The sequence below is a fragment of the Sphaeramia orbicularis genome, chromosome 7, assembly GCF_902148855.1.
Source record: "Sphaeramia orbicularis chromosome 7, fSphaOr1.1, whole genome shotgun sequence".
NCBI classification, from domain to species: domain Eukaryota; kingdom Metazoa; phylum Chordata; class Actinopteri; order Kurtiformes; family Apogonidae; genus Sphaeramia; species Sphaeramia orbicularis.
In genome coordinates, this window is record NC_043963.1 from 11,748,462 (window position 1) to 11,766,718 (window position 18,257).

Below are 18,257 nucleotides of genomic sequence, written 5' to 3' on the forward strand. Positions count from 1 at the left end.
GTCACTTAAAAAAAACAACAAAAAAAACATACCATGTGTTTTATGGCTGTTTGATCCAAATAAAAACAGACACAGACCTAAATGGAGATCAGATCAGTTTTGACACATCATGTTTTACATCCTAAGGAATCTGAGGACTTTAATGCTAAAGTCTGTTTTCTTTGCCCTCTAATTAAAGGATGAGACACAGAAGGGAAGAGAACAACAGAAGTAGGTCACCGGTTTAATTTCAAGTATTTTTGTTTCTGATCACTCTTTCTATTTGAGCCTGAATGTTCTGTGTGAATGGAAATAACCCAGTATGAGACTTTCAAAGTAAACGCATCACGAGTGAAAATAAAGAGACGATGGGTTGAGTCTTTGGTTTGTGACGACCTTGTTTCATTTCCTGCCACTTCGGCATGGAGACAGCGCCGTCGGTGTTCGCCAAACCTCCTCGCACCGTCTGGTCTGAACCGGTTCGGAAAGTGCGCGGCTCCGTGCGCGAACTGCAGACACCACGCACTGATTCACGCAGCGGCAGAAGCAGCAGCAGCGCCCAGTTCAACCCCTCCAAAGCCCCGCCCCTTTCTCTGGCTCCTATTGGCTATCTTGTCCGCGACCCGCCCACACCTAACGCGTGCTGTTTGGACAACGGGACGAGAGCGTGACCGTACTGGTCGCTCCTCGGGCTGTGATTGGCTGACGCACCTTTTATTTTCAGTCCCCGGTTTGACTGCGCTACGGGCACGCGGAGAAGTTGAGTTGTAAACGGAGCGCGTGCGAGGGGTTGCCACATAAAAACAGCGTGCACTTTTCAGCACCGATACCTCGTGGATAGCAGCCAAACGGAGCCGAGCGGAGAAGCCAGCCGTCCACCTCCGGTTGTATTTAACCGACATCTTTGCGGTTTGCATCCGCGCTCAGCTGCTGCATTAGCGGGGGAAAAAAAAAAAAACTTTATCGGTACTTTCGAGACGGCTTAAGCGGGAAGAAATAGACGGTGCAGCCCGAGCTTTGTTTGCCCCGGTGGGCAAATAGTGCCAAAGAGCTGCTCTCTCAAGTTTTCATCGGCTAGGAGAACCTGTACTTTCGGCTCGGTTGTGTCCGAATTGTGCGGTAAGGGCGCCCCCGGGGGAGGACTAAATGGCTGCAAATGAAGGAAAACAAAGGTGATACAGAAGATTATTCATCCTATAGCCGGTTCGGTCCAAGTCGCGGTGGATTCGTGGTCCTGTATTAGCCGCACAGCCCCTGCTCGTACCGCTTGCTAGCCGCTGAGGTCTCCATTGTGTGTGTGAGCATCTCCGTGCTGTTCGCCCCCCGACCCCCGGATCCCGCGCTGCCATCGCACACCTGCCGCCACTGTGGCCGCGTCTCTTTTGTTTTTTAATCGCATTCATTTTTAACACACGAAAACCCCCCCACCCCCGTAAAACAAACAAACAAAAAAAAAATGTGCTCCCGGGTTTGGTTCGTAACCGACCGGCGTATCAGCCAGGAGTACCCCCAAGTTCAGATCCTGAGGGCACTGAAGGAGCGCTGCGCCGAAGAGGATGTGGAATTCCGCTATCTGCTCATGGATCAAATCGTACTCACTATCAGCGAAGGACAGCTAGGTAAGTACCCCCCCTCCCCCCTTCCCCGTGTCATGTAAACTGTCTGTAACTGTTTTTAATAGCTACCCTAACGGTGTGTTTTGACTCAGCAACTGTGGGCGCCTTTCGATGCTAAAGCTAGCTAGGGTATTGTTTGGGAAGCTACTATAGCGGGTTGTTGTGGGCTAGCCCCGGTCAGCCTGCTAGCAAGGAAGCGAAGTGTAAGCACATCCGTGACCGCCTAACCCACTTTCCAGCGAGACCGCCTCCAGACTGAAGGGAGCGATGATGCTTGATTAAATTTCTCTGAACACATTGCGGTCCCAGAGCCGTGGATGATCAGATTTATCTAAGCAGGGTCTCGGGAAAACACGCTACTTTACAGATTTCGCTGAAACCGAGTCATGAGAGTAGTTTTATTGGCCGGATCAGTTTGTAGCTGGTGTAACTTCACGTTGAATTATGTCTCTTCTAGGGTTTTTTTTTTTTTTTTTTTTTATCCCCCCATGTTTGACCTCACATTGGCGCATTTCCACTCGAATAAAAGAATCACAGGAAGAGAAATATTTGTAATGCGGGTGTCACTCATTTTAGTTCCGGGGTTCACATACAACACAATATGATCTCATGTGACCTGTATAATAATAACATAATAACCTCTACATAATGACATCCCCAACCTTTTTTTCCCTGTGTTTTAGAGTGAAAAAAGTAAAATAATATATTGAAAATGTTTACATCTACAAAATATACTACAAAATGTGAATAACATGAACAACCTTAAATTTTTTTAGAAAAAGAAGTGCATTTTTAACAACATTATGCCTCAGATCATCATTTACACATGTGCATTACAACTTACAGGCACAAAACATGTATTAACAGGCATAATATTGTTAAAATTGCACCTACTTCTCTATATATTAGCCTGCCCAGGAACTACAGGTGGAAATTAGCACTAGTACTACAACCTGGCCCACTTCATCTCTCCTTTTTAAGGTTAATGCTTATTGTGCTTTGCCCCTGTCTAAATAAGTAAATAAAATGAAATGAAAATGGGAAAAAAAAAAAAATATTTCAGGTTGTTCATATTTGTTCAGGTTATTCATATATTTTTTTTGTGAAAGGATAGTTTTTAAATGTAAACATTTTCATCTACTTTGACTTTTTCAGCCTAAAACAAAGAGAAAAAATTGGAGTTATCATTATTTACAGGTTATTGTAATAGTATTTTACTGGTCAGACTTACTTGAAAATGAATCAGACTGTATGTGGCCCCTGAACTAAAATGATTTAGACACCTTGGATGTTAATATCTTAAGTGTAATTTTTGCATTTCTCATATTCATCCAACTGGTTTCTGCCCACGAGCTGTATGTTTGACTCCCTTGTTGTAAATAATTATATTTAACATTAAATACACTAATATTTCTTGTGATGAGTTGACATTGTGTCATTATAACCTTAAAAATCCTGTAATGTTTCATCAAGAAACAGTAATTAATGTGTGATTATTAAATAAGATGCAACCAATTCCTAAAAGCATCTCATAAAATGACATTAACACCTGCAGCCAGAAAACAAAACAGGGTCATGAAGAAAAACAGTTAATCCTGCATTTGTGGATTCATAGTTTGTTTTTGCTTTATAAACTGCAACAGAAATGCTTTTCCATTCAAAACTAGAACGTATTACCCCCTGAGTTCTTCCATATCAGCATTTATTCATGTCTTTGTGAGTGAAAATGTCCCGTTGTCTGTATTTACCTTGTTTCTGTTTACTGTTCACATGTGATCGTGACCATTAAGGCATCTTTGCTTGTTGCTCTTGTACTCTGTGATCCATAACACATCGGTTACTTCGAAGGGATATTATTTCATGCCATTAGTTAAGAGCTCTTGATATGTTGATGGTAACGGTAGGACCTCTCGGCAAACAGAAACACATGGAATTTGTCAGGGGGGTGTGAAGTGAGACTTTGTCACCAGATGAGAGGTGTGTGACTCCCAATTATTAACACATAATCAGTGAAGCCTGCTAATGGCAAAAGCTGAACAGTTGTGAAAAGATGTGGGCTGAGCAGAAGTGAGGTATGACGGCTCTGACATTGCTCACGGACTACACACTGTGTCAGGTGTACGGCTTGGCTCAGTCATGGCAAAGCTACTCAGCAGGGGATTTAACCACGACACACAGTATTAGAGCCACTTCAGAAATCACCACAGCACAGCAACATATGTTAGAGCCTGACTTATTTATACAACCCTATCACACATTTATTGGTATCAGTGTGTGTTTTCTAATATAGAACTTTTATATCTATAACAGAGGAGCAGGCACAGTTCATCTGGGCAGCTGTGAGCTTCACAATTTTACTTAAGGTGGCAGTTTTATGCTTATTTTTTGATTTAAAGTACATATATTTTGTTAGTGTTTTATTCATTCATATTTATACTCCTCTGTGCATGCATGTCAGACATATTTCGCACAATAGCGCATTAAACTGTAAAATATCCTGCATCCATCATATGTGTTTGGTAACCACATCTTTCCAGAAACATGAGGCAGATGGGTGACATATTAAAGGAAAAACCTGATGAAAGTGGTTTCTTCCAGGATGGCAGGAAACGAGGTGAATGGTTTGATGAATTTGGAAATGATGTGAATCAAACTCAACCTAATTAAATATATTTTGAAAGATTTTGGACTGACAAGTTGGACAGTATTTTCCAAGATCATCATAAATACACTAAAAGAGGGAATATCTTATATAAGTATGATATTTTGTCTTGTAGAATCACTGTGAAAACACACTGAAATTGAATTGTTGGACCTTACTGAGGCAATTTACGTAAATTTTTCCCCTTTAATTTTGTCATACACACTTTATAACATATTTACTTCCTGATAAACATTGGTCTTAAACATTTGCTCTACAATATATGAACATAAACAGACCTTAAAGACTGATCAACTCACAGAAATTAATAAACTCTTGAATACAATATTGATTGAATTTGGATGAACTAACCTGTAAATGGTATAGAATACATACTATTTTAGCCAATACCTGGAAAGGAGAGCCTCGGTGCTGTATGTAGGTAACCTGTCTAGACATGTATCTTAGCTGAATATCGAACTAGAGCAGGTCAGTTAGTGTAATTGACCTGTAATCCAAGTTGCCCCCAACAAACAGGCTCTGAAGCTTTAACCTGACATCACAGATTAACAGCTGCTGGACAGATTGGTCGTGTTGGAGGGTTGCAACATAAGAAGCCATAATTTGTGGCGTGGGTCTTTAAGTGCATGTTGGCCTCAGTGCATCAGACACAACACTGTTCCATTGTATGAACTCGCAGTGCTAATTCCAGTTTCACAGCATGCTGGACATTAAAATAATGCTCCTAATCTGATGCAAATTGCCCATCTTTCTGTGTGTGGTCTGTTGAAACATTAACTTAGGCTATGTTCAGACAGCAGGTCTTAATGCGCAATTTGGATTTTTGGGTGAAATCCTATTTTTTTTGTGTGCTTCTTCATATTACACATTACGCTTCTATCAGGTTTGAGTATGAACTGAATGCGACCCTGAAGTGACCCACATATGCAAAAGAGGTCCTGACGTAATACATGACCACACAGGCACACACAGTGTTTACGGAAGTAAATATGTTTTTCCCGCCGCTCCTCCTACTGAGACTTTTATCGCATTTCAATGATGTAACGGTCAGATAAATGTGACTTGGCCGTTCAGACTGAAGCCACATTGCAAAATATTGGATACATATCAGATTTCGGACCACATATGAAAGTGGTCTGGGTCGGATTTGAAAAAATATGATTTATGCTGTTCAAACTGTCTTTAACAGATGGGATACAGGTCCCATATGGGCAAACAAATCGGATTTGGGCCACATTTGCCTGCAGTCTGAACATAGCCTTAGAATGTGACTGAATTATAAAATTGCTTGCCTTATTTATTTAATTTTTTTCATTCATTGTCATTTGACATACAGTCGCAGAAAAAATGATTAGACCACCCTTGTTTTCTTCAATTTCTTGTTCATTTTAATGCCTGGTACAACCAAAAGGACATTTGTTTGGAGAAATATAATGATAACAACAAAAATTGCTCATAAGAGTTTAATTTCAGAGCTGATATCTATCCATTTTCCATGGTTTTTGTGATAAAAATCAAAATCACTTCAGTTCTTACATCAATATCTATGGCATTATACTGACAAAAACAGTGCTTTTAGGCTTTCCATGTTTTCTTTTGTGTCTTTTAATCACATGATACACACAGGCGTTAGTGCTTGATTGCACAACCATTGTTTTTGATGATTTTTGATAGTCTAATAATTTTTTCTGCAATAGTACATTTGTATCCATATATTTACATACTGTTAACTCATAGAATAAGAATATGTAGAGGATGTTACGGCAATTTTATTGTAGCAAACAAATATGTGGCCTTTTGCAGCAAAATAAAGGTAAAAGAAATAAAATGGCTAAAGATCATTGTTTCACAAGTAGTAAATGGCAGTAAACACCTTAAAATGAGTTCATGGACATCTGGTATTTGCTCTAGAGTAGTAACGGTGAAACCCTAAAACTGATAACCCTTTTACAGCCTTCAAAGGTTTTGCATTCTCATGCCGAGGCCTGTGTTTTACGCAGACGTTAATGGGTTCAGTGCATACCTAGGAGGAGACATTCACACACACTATCATGTTCAGATGACCAATGGTTGCCTCTCAAGAGCCAAACCCAGCATTCAGTCAGCTAGAGGCATTTCACATCCCATGATTTGAGCCGGGAGAAGTTTAGACAGAGCTCCGGATATGAATTGATGTCACATTGGTCTGCGAATCTTGTGTAATGCCAGTGGGCACTTATTTATTCCAGAGATGATAAATGCAACACCCCTATGCCATTGAACGCGAAGCTGGAACATTAAGGCAGGCGAGGAGCTTTAATTTACCATCAGACACACGTGTGTATATCAGCATCCATGTGCACGTGGCAAAGTTATTATTGGTTCGCTGTCTGAAGTGCACACTCTTCACTTTATGTGGAAACTAGCCTATGTGATGAACAGGAGTGTAGCACAGTGATGATGGGCAAAATATAGAATTGATTCAGTTATTTATTTATTTTTTTAATCAATGTGAAAAATAGCTAAAACATACTGCAGCATGTTAGCTTCAGGGATGGCAATCGCAAACTTACTGAAGAATTTCCGGCAAGTCATTGGCGATTATTCAGGAAATCGGTGGGAGCGTGTGTCGTTACACCCACTATGACATCACAGTTATAAAATAAATATTCTCATGGCTGCTAGTTTACATGCATTTGTTGTTGTGACTGCTTCATACGTATTCAGCCGTCAAACTTGAGGAGAAAAGTAAGTGAAAAGAGCATCAGTGAACCCAGGTGGATGTGAGCACATGGAGGTGTAATCGGCTGGAAAACACCGAACAGTGACTGACAGCACTATGTGACAGTAAAAAAAGCTGCATTAGATTATACAGGGTGTCCACAAAGTCTTATTAGAATTTTAAAAATGTATTATAAAAGGAGTTGATGAGATATGTTTATCAGATTTGTTCTCGGTATTCAGTGGTTATCAGCATTTTTTAATCACATTGCATTTGTGTATTTCAGGTGCCCTGTTGATGAAATAGGTTTTGTTAAATACACCCCTAAAAGGGTTACTCAATGTGTATCATGGTTTACTGAAACTACATTACTTTCTATGGGGTTATGTTAACCCATAAAGACCCAGTTCTACTTTTGTGGCAGTTCGCAAATGAATTTTTCTCTATATAACCCCTTTCTTAAGTGATTTATCATAGTTTGCTGTAATATTATCCTCTTTATTTTGCGTTTCTTCTGGGAAAATTAGGTATTTTTTCTATATTTAATTTACTGATCCTATAGATGTTCATAAAAGCTTAGAGTAAATTCCAAGGGTATTATATCAGAAACAAAGAAAATTGGAGAAAAAGTGACTTTTTCAGTCAAATCTCTCATTAACTGAAAATAAACGAAGTGTCTTCATCCACTCTCATTGATCAAACTCCATTTGTTTTACTGGTGAATCAATGTTGTAGAAGATGATGGGGTTTCCATGGCAACTACAGAGCCTCTGAACATCCAAATGGGTCATATCTGATGACTATGAAAAGATGACAAACTGCATTTCTCACCAGTTATTTACATGTATTGATAGGATTAGTGGATCAACAGGTATTAAACATTTTACATTATTAGATGGTTTTGGTCGCTGGTGGATGTTTGGGTCTTTATGGGTTAAAGATATCGTGTATTGAACAAAAAATACGGGATATCAACAACCTGAGGTAAAAGATCACTGATGCCATTGATGAGGCTATGATATAGTCAACATGGCAACAAATCCAGTGCGTCATGCAGCTAATGGTGTCCATATAGAGGTGTGTTAAATGAGGCAAAAGAAACTTCAATGTCTACTTTTCATTTTGTAATAATTTCCATAGATTTGTCTATTAATTTGCTTTTGTAATAAATTTGCTCACAAGACTTCATGGACACCCTGTGCTTTGTTTCCTGTGATGCTTAACATTGACTCTGCAGTCCTGGAAATGGCTCACAGTAAAAAGCACAAGCTCAGCCAAATTCTTTGTGGTATGTTTGCATTAAAGTAGATTGTTAACACGTATTAATAGAAGCAGTTGTGATCAGCCAGCGAGTCTGGTCCTGGATCATATATGTAGCATCTGGAGCTGAATGACAGACACATAGAGCTGCTGGGATTTGTCAGAGTGTATCTGATGATCCCTGTTACCAGGCGTCGCTAAAACAGGGCAAAATATGTAAGACAGCAGCATGGTCTCATAAACTAATCAGTTTAGTAAACATCTGAAAATCATGTCATCCCTGGTTTGCTTGTTGTAATATTTTCACGCTTGCTAGTTTTGTTTTCTCTTATTTATCTGTTTGTTTGATTTTCAATTCTAACAAGTGTTGCCAGGCACATCAAACCCCACCCCTCGTATTGTAGCTTATTTTGACATCGATCCAGCTGATGTCATCATGTCTATGTATGTGGTAATGTCAGCATATCACAAGTAAATTGAAACAAAATTCATATTTTTATAGATATTTGAAATTTTGCCCATTATAAGTAAATAGGAGAATAAAAAATATTTTAAAAAATTAATTAAAAATGTGAACTTTGACCTACTTTTCCCAAAATGCAACCACATCTATTCTGGGTTACTGGCAATATAGAAACCAAATTTGGTATGAATTCAACCAATAGTTTTGCTGCTAGAGGCATGTGAAATTTTGCCCATTATAAGTAAATAGGGAAAAAAAACACTTTAAAAATTCATAAAAAATTAGAACTTTGACCAACTGTTCCCAAAATGTAACCACATCTGTTCTGTCACTGGCAATCTAGAAACCTAATTTGGTATGAATTCAATCAATAGTTTTGCTGCTTGCATGTTAACAAACAAACAAACCGAACCAAAAACATTACCCCTTGCCTCCCCTTTGGTAGTTGGGGTAATAATTATCATTGACACCTTTTGCAAGCTCTGCATCGTGAACAGCTTTGAGATTTAATAAAGAAGCCTGCTTTTGAATAATGTCTAATCTTTGGTTCCTGAAGACATGAAAAAACATCAAAAGGTGAATCATCTATGCCACTGACAAAAGAAATGTATGTCCAAAGGCTAGTGTCTGCTTACAGGTGTTAAAGGGAAACCTACTCTGTTTCATGAATTAAAGAGAGTTTGTGAATCTTGATCGCAGTCAGAGTTTATCCTTAAACAGAGTTACGTTGAAGTATGGCGATGTGTATACATTCTTTTAGGGTTGTGACTTTTTATTCATGTCAGTACTTGAAAACAAATTGCTTGTTAGATACAGCTGCAAAGAGTTGACACTAACTCACTTTCAAGTCATCTCATGTAGGCTAGAAAGGTGTTTTTGCATTTTATCTAAATTGCTAAAGGCTCTCACACCTCAATGGCTGCTGTTTATAATTAATAGCTTTTTGGATCATGAGAAATAATGTTTAGCTTGGCTGATTAATACACCCTGTTTTAACTGGCAAACTGTATTCATAGAGCTGCCCCGGAGCAACGGAATGACTGACATGTGCATCTATACATATGTATGACTCTGTTCAACTTTTGATCTATCGTCATCCGCAAATAAGCACTTGTGTTTGCGATTTGCATAGTTTCAGTAGCGACAGAGAACAGTGACTGCTCTATGATTGCTCACCACTGAACCCATTAACTTCATACTTTCTGATGCTGAATGGCACTGCATCACAGCAAATATTGTGGTGACAGTAGATTACATGTAACCGCACATATAACAACGCTGTCCTCATGACACCCAACACTATATCACGTTAGGAAGACAACAACAGCCATAGACTAAAGCTTAGGCTGTGAGAAACCAGTCGTCCTGGCAGGTAATCAAGTGTCATTTGGAGATGTCAGGAAAACCGCAGTACCAACATTAGTAAAATAGCAACATGTCATTTATTGCCATCAGCTGACAGTTAAGTAGCTTTTAACCAGAGTTATGTCAAAAATGTAAAAATAGTGACCTTGCCTGAGTTTATATTCCACTTTCACTTTAACAAACCTCTAACTGAACAGCCATTTTCATTGAATACTACACCGAAAATGCAGCTCTACCAGAAACAAAAGAGGCCAGATAGTTATCATTACAGAATTATTAATTATCATATTATCCATTATATATACAGAACAATAAACATTAAATATATAGAAATGAACATCATACTAATATTAAAAGATCTCAGTGGGGATGATTTTTATCCATAGGAAGTCCCACCTCATGTACTGTGTCTCATTGGACCTAACCACAGAGACAAATAATTGTTGGTCCTGTTTAAATCATGCAATAGAGTAAAAATATACACTCATAATAAAAATTTACAAGTCCAACCCAATCCAGCTTTATTTTTAAAGCACTTTAAAACAACTACAGTGGACCAAAGTGCTGTACAGAAGTCAAGAAAGTTGTAGTTTGTTGTAAAGATGATAAAATAAAATATCTTATGAAACATGGTGCACATCAATAATAAAACAGGTGTTACCTTAGAATATTTCACCTTCTTTTGAGTGTGTAGTCTTTTGTTTAATGATTTTCACAGTCTAGTACTTCAACAGTTTTACAACAAACTGCAATTTTCATGACTTGTATGTGTTCTTTATATGACAAATATCATATGTCTAAATGATGGTTTTAAAGTCAGTATTTCAGTCGAGAAGCATCATAGATCTTGTTCACGCTGGCAGCCATGCCTTTCCTCAAACATCACTCTCATGATGGGAGGCTCAAAGGTTGTCTCAAGTTTAAGTTAATTTTGTGTAAAAGTAGAAAATGTGACAAATCGCTATCACTTCACTGGATTGTGAAAATCCATATAGATGTGTTTCATTTTAATCCATAAAGACCCAAACATCCACTAACAACCAAAATAATTCACTGATATGAAATGTTTAATACCTGTTGATCCACTAATGCTATCAAAATGTAAAAAATTGGTGTTAAATGCCATTGGACATCTTTTCATGGTCATCAGATACGGTCCATTTGGACGTTCAGAGGCTCTTTAGTGAACATGGAAACACCATCAGCTTCTAGAGCATTGATTCACCAGTAAAACCCATAGAGTTTGATCAATGATAGTGGATGGAGACACTTGTTTATATGTTCAGTTATTGATATTTTGCAGAAAAAAAATCACTTTTTCTTAAGTTTTCTCTGTTGTTGATGTAATAAAGCTCAACTGTAATTTGAGCTTCTATGAACATCTACCTGATCACATACAGGACAATACCTGATTTACATTGAAAAAATGCAAAATGCAGAGGGCAAAATTATAATAAATGTTCAATCACTTAAGAAAAGTTAAATATAGAAAAAAAAATATTTTGGAAGTGCCACAAAAGTAGTAGCACTGGGTCTTTATGGGTTAAAACAACATATTTGAAACTTACACAACAGCTTAAATTAACATTCAGCCACTTTTTATCTAACATTAGTGATACTGTAATGTGATACAGTAGGTAACCAAATTCTGAAATATCTGTGGTTTCACTTGAGCAAGTGCTTAAAACACACTTTTTTTGTTTGTTTGTAACTTTACACACAAATCCATCTGAAATCCCAAACCACGTCCTGCAAATACAGTATGTATACTAATGCTGAACATACTTTTGTATACATAAACAAAGCGTCTTTCCAGTCACACAGCTCAGTGTGAGAATACATGTCACTTCTTGTAAGCTTCTTTAGCGGTTGGGGGCATGTAACCGTGGTAACCGGCCTGATTATAATACTATGGACTGTACTGGCATGTACTGCCATCTGTGTGATACTACGTATTGTGCCGATATGCATAAGACTTCAAACTGTAACGACATCTGTGTAACATGACTGAATACTGGCTACTGGGCTCTATTCATCTTTATCATTGTCTGTGGTTGCCTTGACATTGGTTGCATTGCATTATGGGATGGATAGATAGATAGACAGCTTTACTTTATTAATCCCCTAGGGGAAATTCAGAAATACAAAATGCGGTCACCGGCTCCACAAACACAGCCATACCACATCAACACTCAATAAATAAATAAATGCAGAGTATAAGTACAGGGTGGGGAAGCAAAATTTACAATATTTTGAGGCAGGGATTGAAAGACAGTGTATGACCAATTAGTTTATTGAAAGTCATGAGAATTTATTTGCCACAAGAAAATTTACATAATAGAAAATGTTTTTATTCTATGTGTCCTCCTTCTTTCTCAATAACTGCCTTCACACGCTTCCTGAAACTTGCGCAAGTGTTCCTCAAATATTCGGGTGACAACTTCTCCCATTCTTCTTTAATAGTATCTTCCAGGCTTTCTCGTAATAGTTTTGCTCATAGTCATTCTCTTCTTTACATTATAAACAGCCTTTATGGACACTCCAGCTATTTTTGAAATCTCCTTTGGTGTGACGAGTGCATTCAGCAAATCACACACTCTTTGACGTTTGCTTTCCTGATTACTCATATGGGCAAAAGTTTCTGAAAAGGTATGGATAATAGTGTTAGGTATGATTATGACATCAATATATGTTTGGTTTCAAAACAATTGACGTAGTGCCTGCTGAGAAAAAACAACTAAATGTTTATTGTAAATTTTGCTTCCCCACCCTGTAACTGTGAATAACTTAGATTAAAAAGAAGTAGACTTAAAAGACAAGATGTGTTTTCTACGTATCACATAAGAACATAAATAGAGTTGCTATATACTGCAATATTTCCAAGGAAACAGCATGCACTTCACACTTTTAGTTTTGTATTACGGTTTAGGACATACTAAAAAAATCTCACATACTATTTTAGTCTATTAATTAACATGTTAGCATGGAATTTCAGACACAGTCACTGTTCCAGAAAGCCAGAACATTTCTGAGTCAGATCAAAATACTCTGCATTGATTCACCCCTTTAGTGTTACGTCACAAAACAGTAGCAGCGTGTAATATTATCTGCTGTCTAATAACATCAAATGGGATTTTACATTGAATTATGGTCTGATATATTCACTCTCTGTTGTATTTGAAGTTGCTGATCAATAGGGAAGTGGTGAAATATTAGGGTCAAAACACAATATTCGAAATCTCTCTGACGGGACATTTTAGAGACAATTTGACAGATTAGTGTTGCTGAATGACCCACATTTTTACTTTTAAATTCATTTTTGCTTTAGTTGGACCATAAGGGATTATCCAAAACCAGGAGCTACTTTATACTGAAATAAACATTGGAATGGCAGTCAATTAAAGTTTGCTCTCTGACAGGACATTACTCTGTTTTGACTCATTAATAGTTCATCAATTCCAACTTCAACACTGTCAATACCGAGGGTGGGATGTGTAAAGGGGGGGTGTTTTTAAAATTCACATCCCGACCCTTAGGGGCAACATTCCGGTCCCCCAGCACAGATATTTGTTGTGTATTCACGCATGCTTTACCGCATTTGTCCAGCAGTAACCGCCAAAGCGCTCACGTGATTCTGGGCATAGCAACTTGATTGTAAGGCTAATGTATTCCAAAATTACTAGTATCTCCCAAAATATTTGTCCTATCAACTTGCTGTTTTTGCTAGTCTCTTCCTTAACCAAAACTACATAAGTATGCCAAACTTCAGTTGTCAGCTCTGTATGGATTTTGTGTGATGCCAGAGACACACACACAAACAAACTCCACTTCCCTTTTATAATATAGATTTGCAAACATGACATCAGAGGAAAATGTCCGCTATCAGATGGACTTTGAAAAGTCCTATAGGTGCTGTTGATGAATATTTAACTTCTTAATCAGTTAGTTCTTTGGTCTAATTTCTAAAAATGGTGGAAAATGTTGCTCATGATGACATCCATAAATGTGTGTTTTGTTTTTTTTTTGGTCCACAATGCAAAGATATTAATTTTACTGTCAGAGAAGTAAAGAAATCAGGAAATATAAGATGCTAAAATCAGACAATATGTTTGTTACTATAACCGATTAATTGATTATCAAAATACTTGTAGATTCTGAAGATTCTGGCCTTACGATTGTAGTCTGAGCAGACTCTTTTACTGCCGCAGGGGAAAGCTGCAGCTAATTTAATGGTTATCATCTGTCATTATGCTCTATATAGCAAATGAAACTCCGAGCTCTGCTGGGCTACCAAAGCATTTACTGTATGTTGTGAACAAACTGTAGCTCTTTATGAAAAAGGTCATATTCGCTGGCGCTCTGCAGTGCTAGTAGATGGTACCTGACACCTGGAGTGGATGTCTGCTCTCACTCTGCAGCTCAGTTCCTCCACCACCCCCTCGTGTTCTGACAGCATTTTCATAACACTTTATTTTGCCTGGTATTGGGTTGTGAGTGAAGCCAAAATGTGATCTCATGACCACCTGGCATTTCCTCTGCACCCGTCCACAGCTGCAGACTCTCCAGATGTTACAGTTGAACGGTTTGGCTTTGAATAAAGGTTAAACCGGGTGATCAATACTAACAGGAGTTCAGAATAAAACTGTAACGTAAGAATAATTATACACTACACACAATATATAACAGTGCTCCTTCTGCTTATTTGACTTATTTATGTATATGTACATATATTTCGGAACCTTATTTTTCTATTGAACCTTCATTTTTATTTTTTCAATTGAACCTTTATTTTTAAATTTTTTTCTATTGAAACTGGATGCAGGTACAAAACACATTTCACTGCACATTGTACTGTGTATAATTGTGTATGTGACAACTTTTTCTCCAGTTTGTACCAGTTATTATAGGTTTTCATTCGGTTTTATTTCTACTCAGCCTTTTCGTGTTAGTATTGTAGCTTATTTTGAGACACTGTCTAGCTCTAGTTTGGCTTTTATTTAGTTTCTAGTTCAGCTACTGGAAGGAAAGTCTTGATGTATGGAAGGGTAGGTTAAAAGAATTAGAGATAGACTAATTAATCAGCAGTGATGGGACATTTTCCCAGCTATCAGTATTGGCTGAAGTTGGGCCAATAGTAGTTAATAGTTGATATTAAGCTTTCTGATTGGTAAATGCAGACTTTGAGTCAAAATTACATGTAAGTCAAAAGATAAAATGACTCGTGTATATATTTTTTTCAGTTAGTTTTGTATTCATTCTTACATTTATTAAGTTTGCTCTGTGATTTAGATTTATTTAGGCATTTATGAGTTTAAACAGTGTTCAGTTCGAAAGTCACCCTGTTTTTAATGACGTTAAAGTGGTCAATTTTGGACAATGCATACTGTGTTTTCAGCAGCAATGTTTTTTTGTGAGTGGGGCAAAATAATCAGCTTTTTCCTACTTCAGACTTCAGTTATTGTATTTGCCACTTTGACATTGAGGTCAGCCTTTGTAATATATTGAAAATAGTTCATATCAGACATACATAATGCATTTTCACTGTCAAATTGTTTTAGGGGTGGGGCAGCATGGTATTGGCTGTTTCCTACTGTAAATTATTGTTATTATACGGGGCGCTAAAAACCCATTATCGGTCGACCTCTACAGAGAATACATAACATCAAATATGATTTACAAAAAACACTGTCTAATGAAAATGGAACTAGTCCTTTTACTGTGTCAGCTTTCCTTTTCATTAGGACAAATGTTATAACAACCGAGAGGGTTGCGTTCATTGTTATTTTCATTTTTCACATGATTTTTTTTTTCACATCTCGTCCTGGTTTTCATGAGCTACATTAACCCTGATCTGTCTAACAGCAGTAGATATGAATCTACAGTAAACACAGTTTGTTTTATAACAGTGCAGTCCTTGAATAAAGGTTGAATTATCCTAAAGGTACCGAGTGTGAAATCTTAATCAGGACAGTTCATGGTCAGAAGATGGCATTCTTGTAATGTTTGCCCTGGAGGATATTCTTACAGAAGGCAGTTATCAGCTGTACAGTGCGCTGGTTTTCAGCAGATTTCAGGCCACTGTTCTCGACGAACAAAGGATTTTTTTTTTTTTTTTTTTTCCACTGGCCTCACAGTAGGCCTACAGTAAATGTTTTTGTGCGAGGTGTAACACATAGGGCCGATAACAGACATGCAAATAGACCATTGAAGGCATTGTCAGGCCAAACCGAACCAGAACAAACGGTGGGGGAACCTGCAGCCCCATCAGACTAATTTAGGCAGGATACCCAGACTCAGACTGAGACTGCATTCAGAGCTGGCATGACCCACCAGCCAAACATTGGCACGGACACTGCTGGCGTTGCCTGCTTTGTGACGTCGCAGCGGTATGCGTAGAATGCTTGTTATGCTTGTTAGCTTTGTCAGGCGGACTACTGAACCATGAAAACCGGTGTAGTTGATCGCAGAGGTGAGAAAAATCAATCAGTTGTAACCATAAACAGCTCGCGCCCACATGAAATCTGGACGGACACAAACCTCTGCTGCCTTTGTTACAGGCTGCAGTAGTCATGAGGGGGTTTTGAACCTTTTTTGCAACGGTCACATGACGGACAGCGCCGCGCACACGAACATTTGCACAAATGAATGGGCCTGATTCATCTGGCTGCCTCATTGGTCTCTGTTTGGTTTCCCTGGAGATGGAGACGAGCACGGTGAACAGTAAATAGTGTCTGTCAAAAACCATGAGACCACATCCCCTGACACTTCCCACTGTAACTGCACTCAGAGCGCGCTCAGTGGCTATACAATCCCAACAGTGTGTCCAAGTGTTGAATAGGGCTGCGGAGACACTGAATCCTCCTGCATCTGGACTCAGATTGTGAAGAGGAGGAAGAGGAGGAGGAGAGAAAAAGAGGAAGGGTTTTCGTTCTTTTCAAGGATTTGTACTGCTGTCATGTGCCTCCCGTGCCTCGCTGTCCTTACACTGAGGATACATGACATCGCTGACCTTTTCTGCTTTCATATTGTTAAATGCGTTACATGTTTGTTCCCTGAATGACCTTAAAACAAGTCATGATCGGGCCATATTGTGTGCATGATTTTACGCCACGCAGACATGAGTAGGGCTATTTGATGTCCTGTTTTCAGTCACAAAATAGTTAAGAAAAGAGGTCAAATACAGTGAGGTTCGCAACAGTTTGTGTTTTCCACAGAATCACAGTAAACCATTATTAGTTATTCTTAGAGTGAGCCTCAAAGGAAGAAAACAGATGGGTTTTTTCATTCGCCAAACACTTTGTTTTGATACAAACAGTTTTTTCATGCTAGTATGAGACAATAAAATATAGAAAAACAGTGGCGTCTTTTATAGAAAAGGAAATTAAAAGGAGTTTGGCAGAAAAATATGCGAGTCCTTGTGTAAGAGACACCAAATGTAGGCAGTATCATAACCATCACTTCTACAGCCCTATTTAATAAATGCATCCAAGGAACACCTGACCCAGAGATGTGCGATTTAAAAAAAAAAAAAAAAAAAAACTTAAAAATTAAAGTAAATGGTGATTGTCATTGGTTTGGAGAGACTTTGTAACGAACATGCATCTTAATTTATTTTAATACTGCCGGTGCATTAGTGGCCACTAAAGTATATTTTGTAATCCATTTCAACATTTTTGTAATCTGTTTGAGTGAAAATCTCTCCCTCAGTCTACTCTTTCTGTAAAATCACAGGCTGTCCACAGTATTAACAAATAAATGCTTTGTCTGGAAGGTTTTTTAATCAACAAAATAAGCAAACGAGAAATAAATAGAAAGAAATAATAGGCAAATAAGAAAAGAAATAGCTTCCTACGTGTAGTTTTGATTGTTTACTGTGACAAGTTTCATATAAAACATTCCATAAATAAAGGCAGTTCAGTGTTGTTTACATAAATAAAAGGTACATTGAGAGGAAAATAAACACAAAGTGGTCCATGTTTCATGCTAGTATTATGTTATCAATGGATTCTGTATCACAGAGACCTGTATTATTAAAGATATATATTATTTTGTTTGTTTTCTTGATTTTCACTGTTGTCCTTACTCCTGTTTATGTTTATTTTGGTTATTTTCTTGATTATTTGTTCATTTTCTTTCTTATTTTGCCAATTTCTGTCCTTTTTCATGTTTATTTTGTTTATTTTCCATCGTATTTTCTTCATTTTTGTCCTT

General features: G+C 37.9%; 1 protein-coding gene and 1 long non-coding RNA gene across 2 annotated transcripts in view; both read left to right on the forward strand.

Moving 5' to 3' along the window:
* The first annotated feature begins 706 nt into the window (after positions 1-706).
* The window catches only part of rimkla (ribosomal modification protein rimK-like family member A), a 45,083-nt gene continuing 27,532 nt past the window's right edge, over positions 707-18,257 (forward strand). The window contains exon 1 of the mRNA XM_030138677.1: positions 707-1,598. Coding sequence (XP_029994537.1) covers positions 1,436-1,598 — 163 coding nt within the window. The 5' untranslated portion in view covers positions 707-1,435. The remainder of the gene's footprint in view (positions 1,599-18,257) is intronic.
* Positions 5,350-9,632, forward strand: LOC115422374 (uncharacterized). Its single transcript, XR_003935836.1, has 3 exons — positions 5,350-5,524; positions 8,447-8,450; positions 9,621-9,632. It is a non-coding gene; the product is annotated as an uncharacterized LOC115422374 (long non-coding RNA).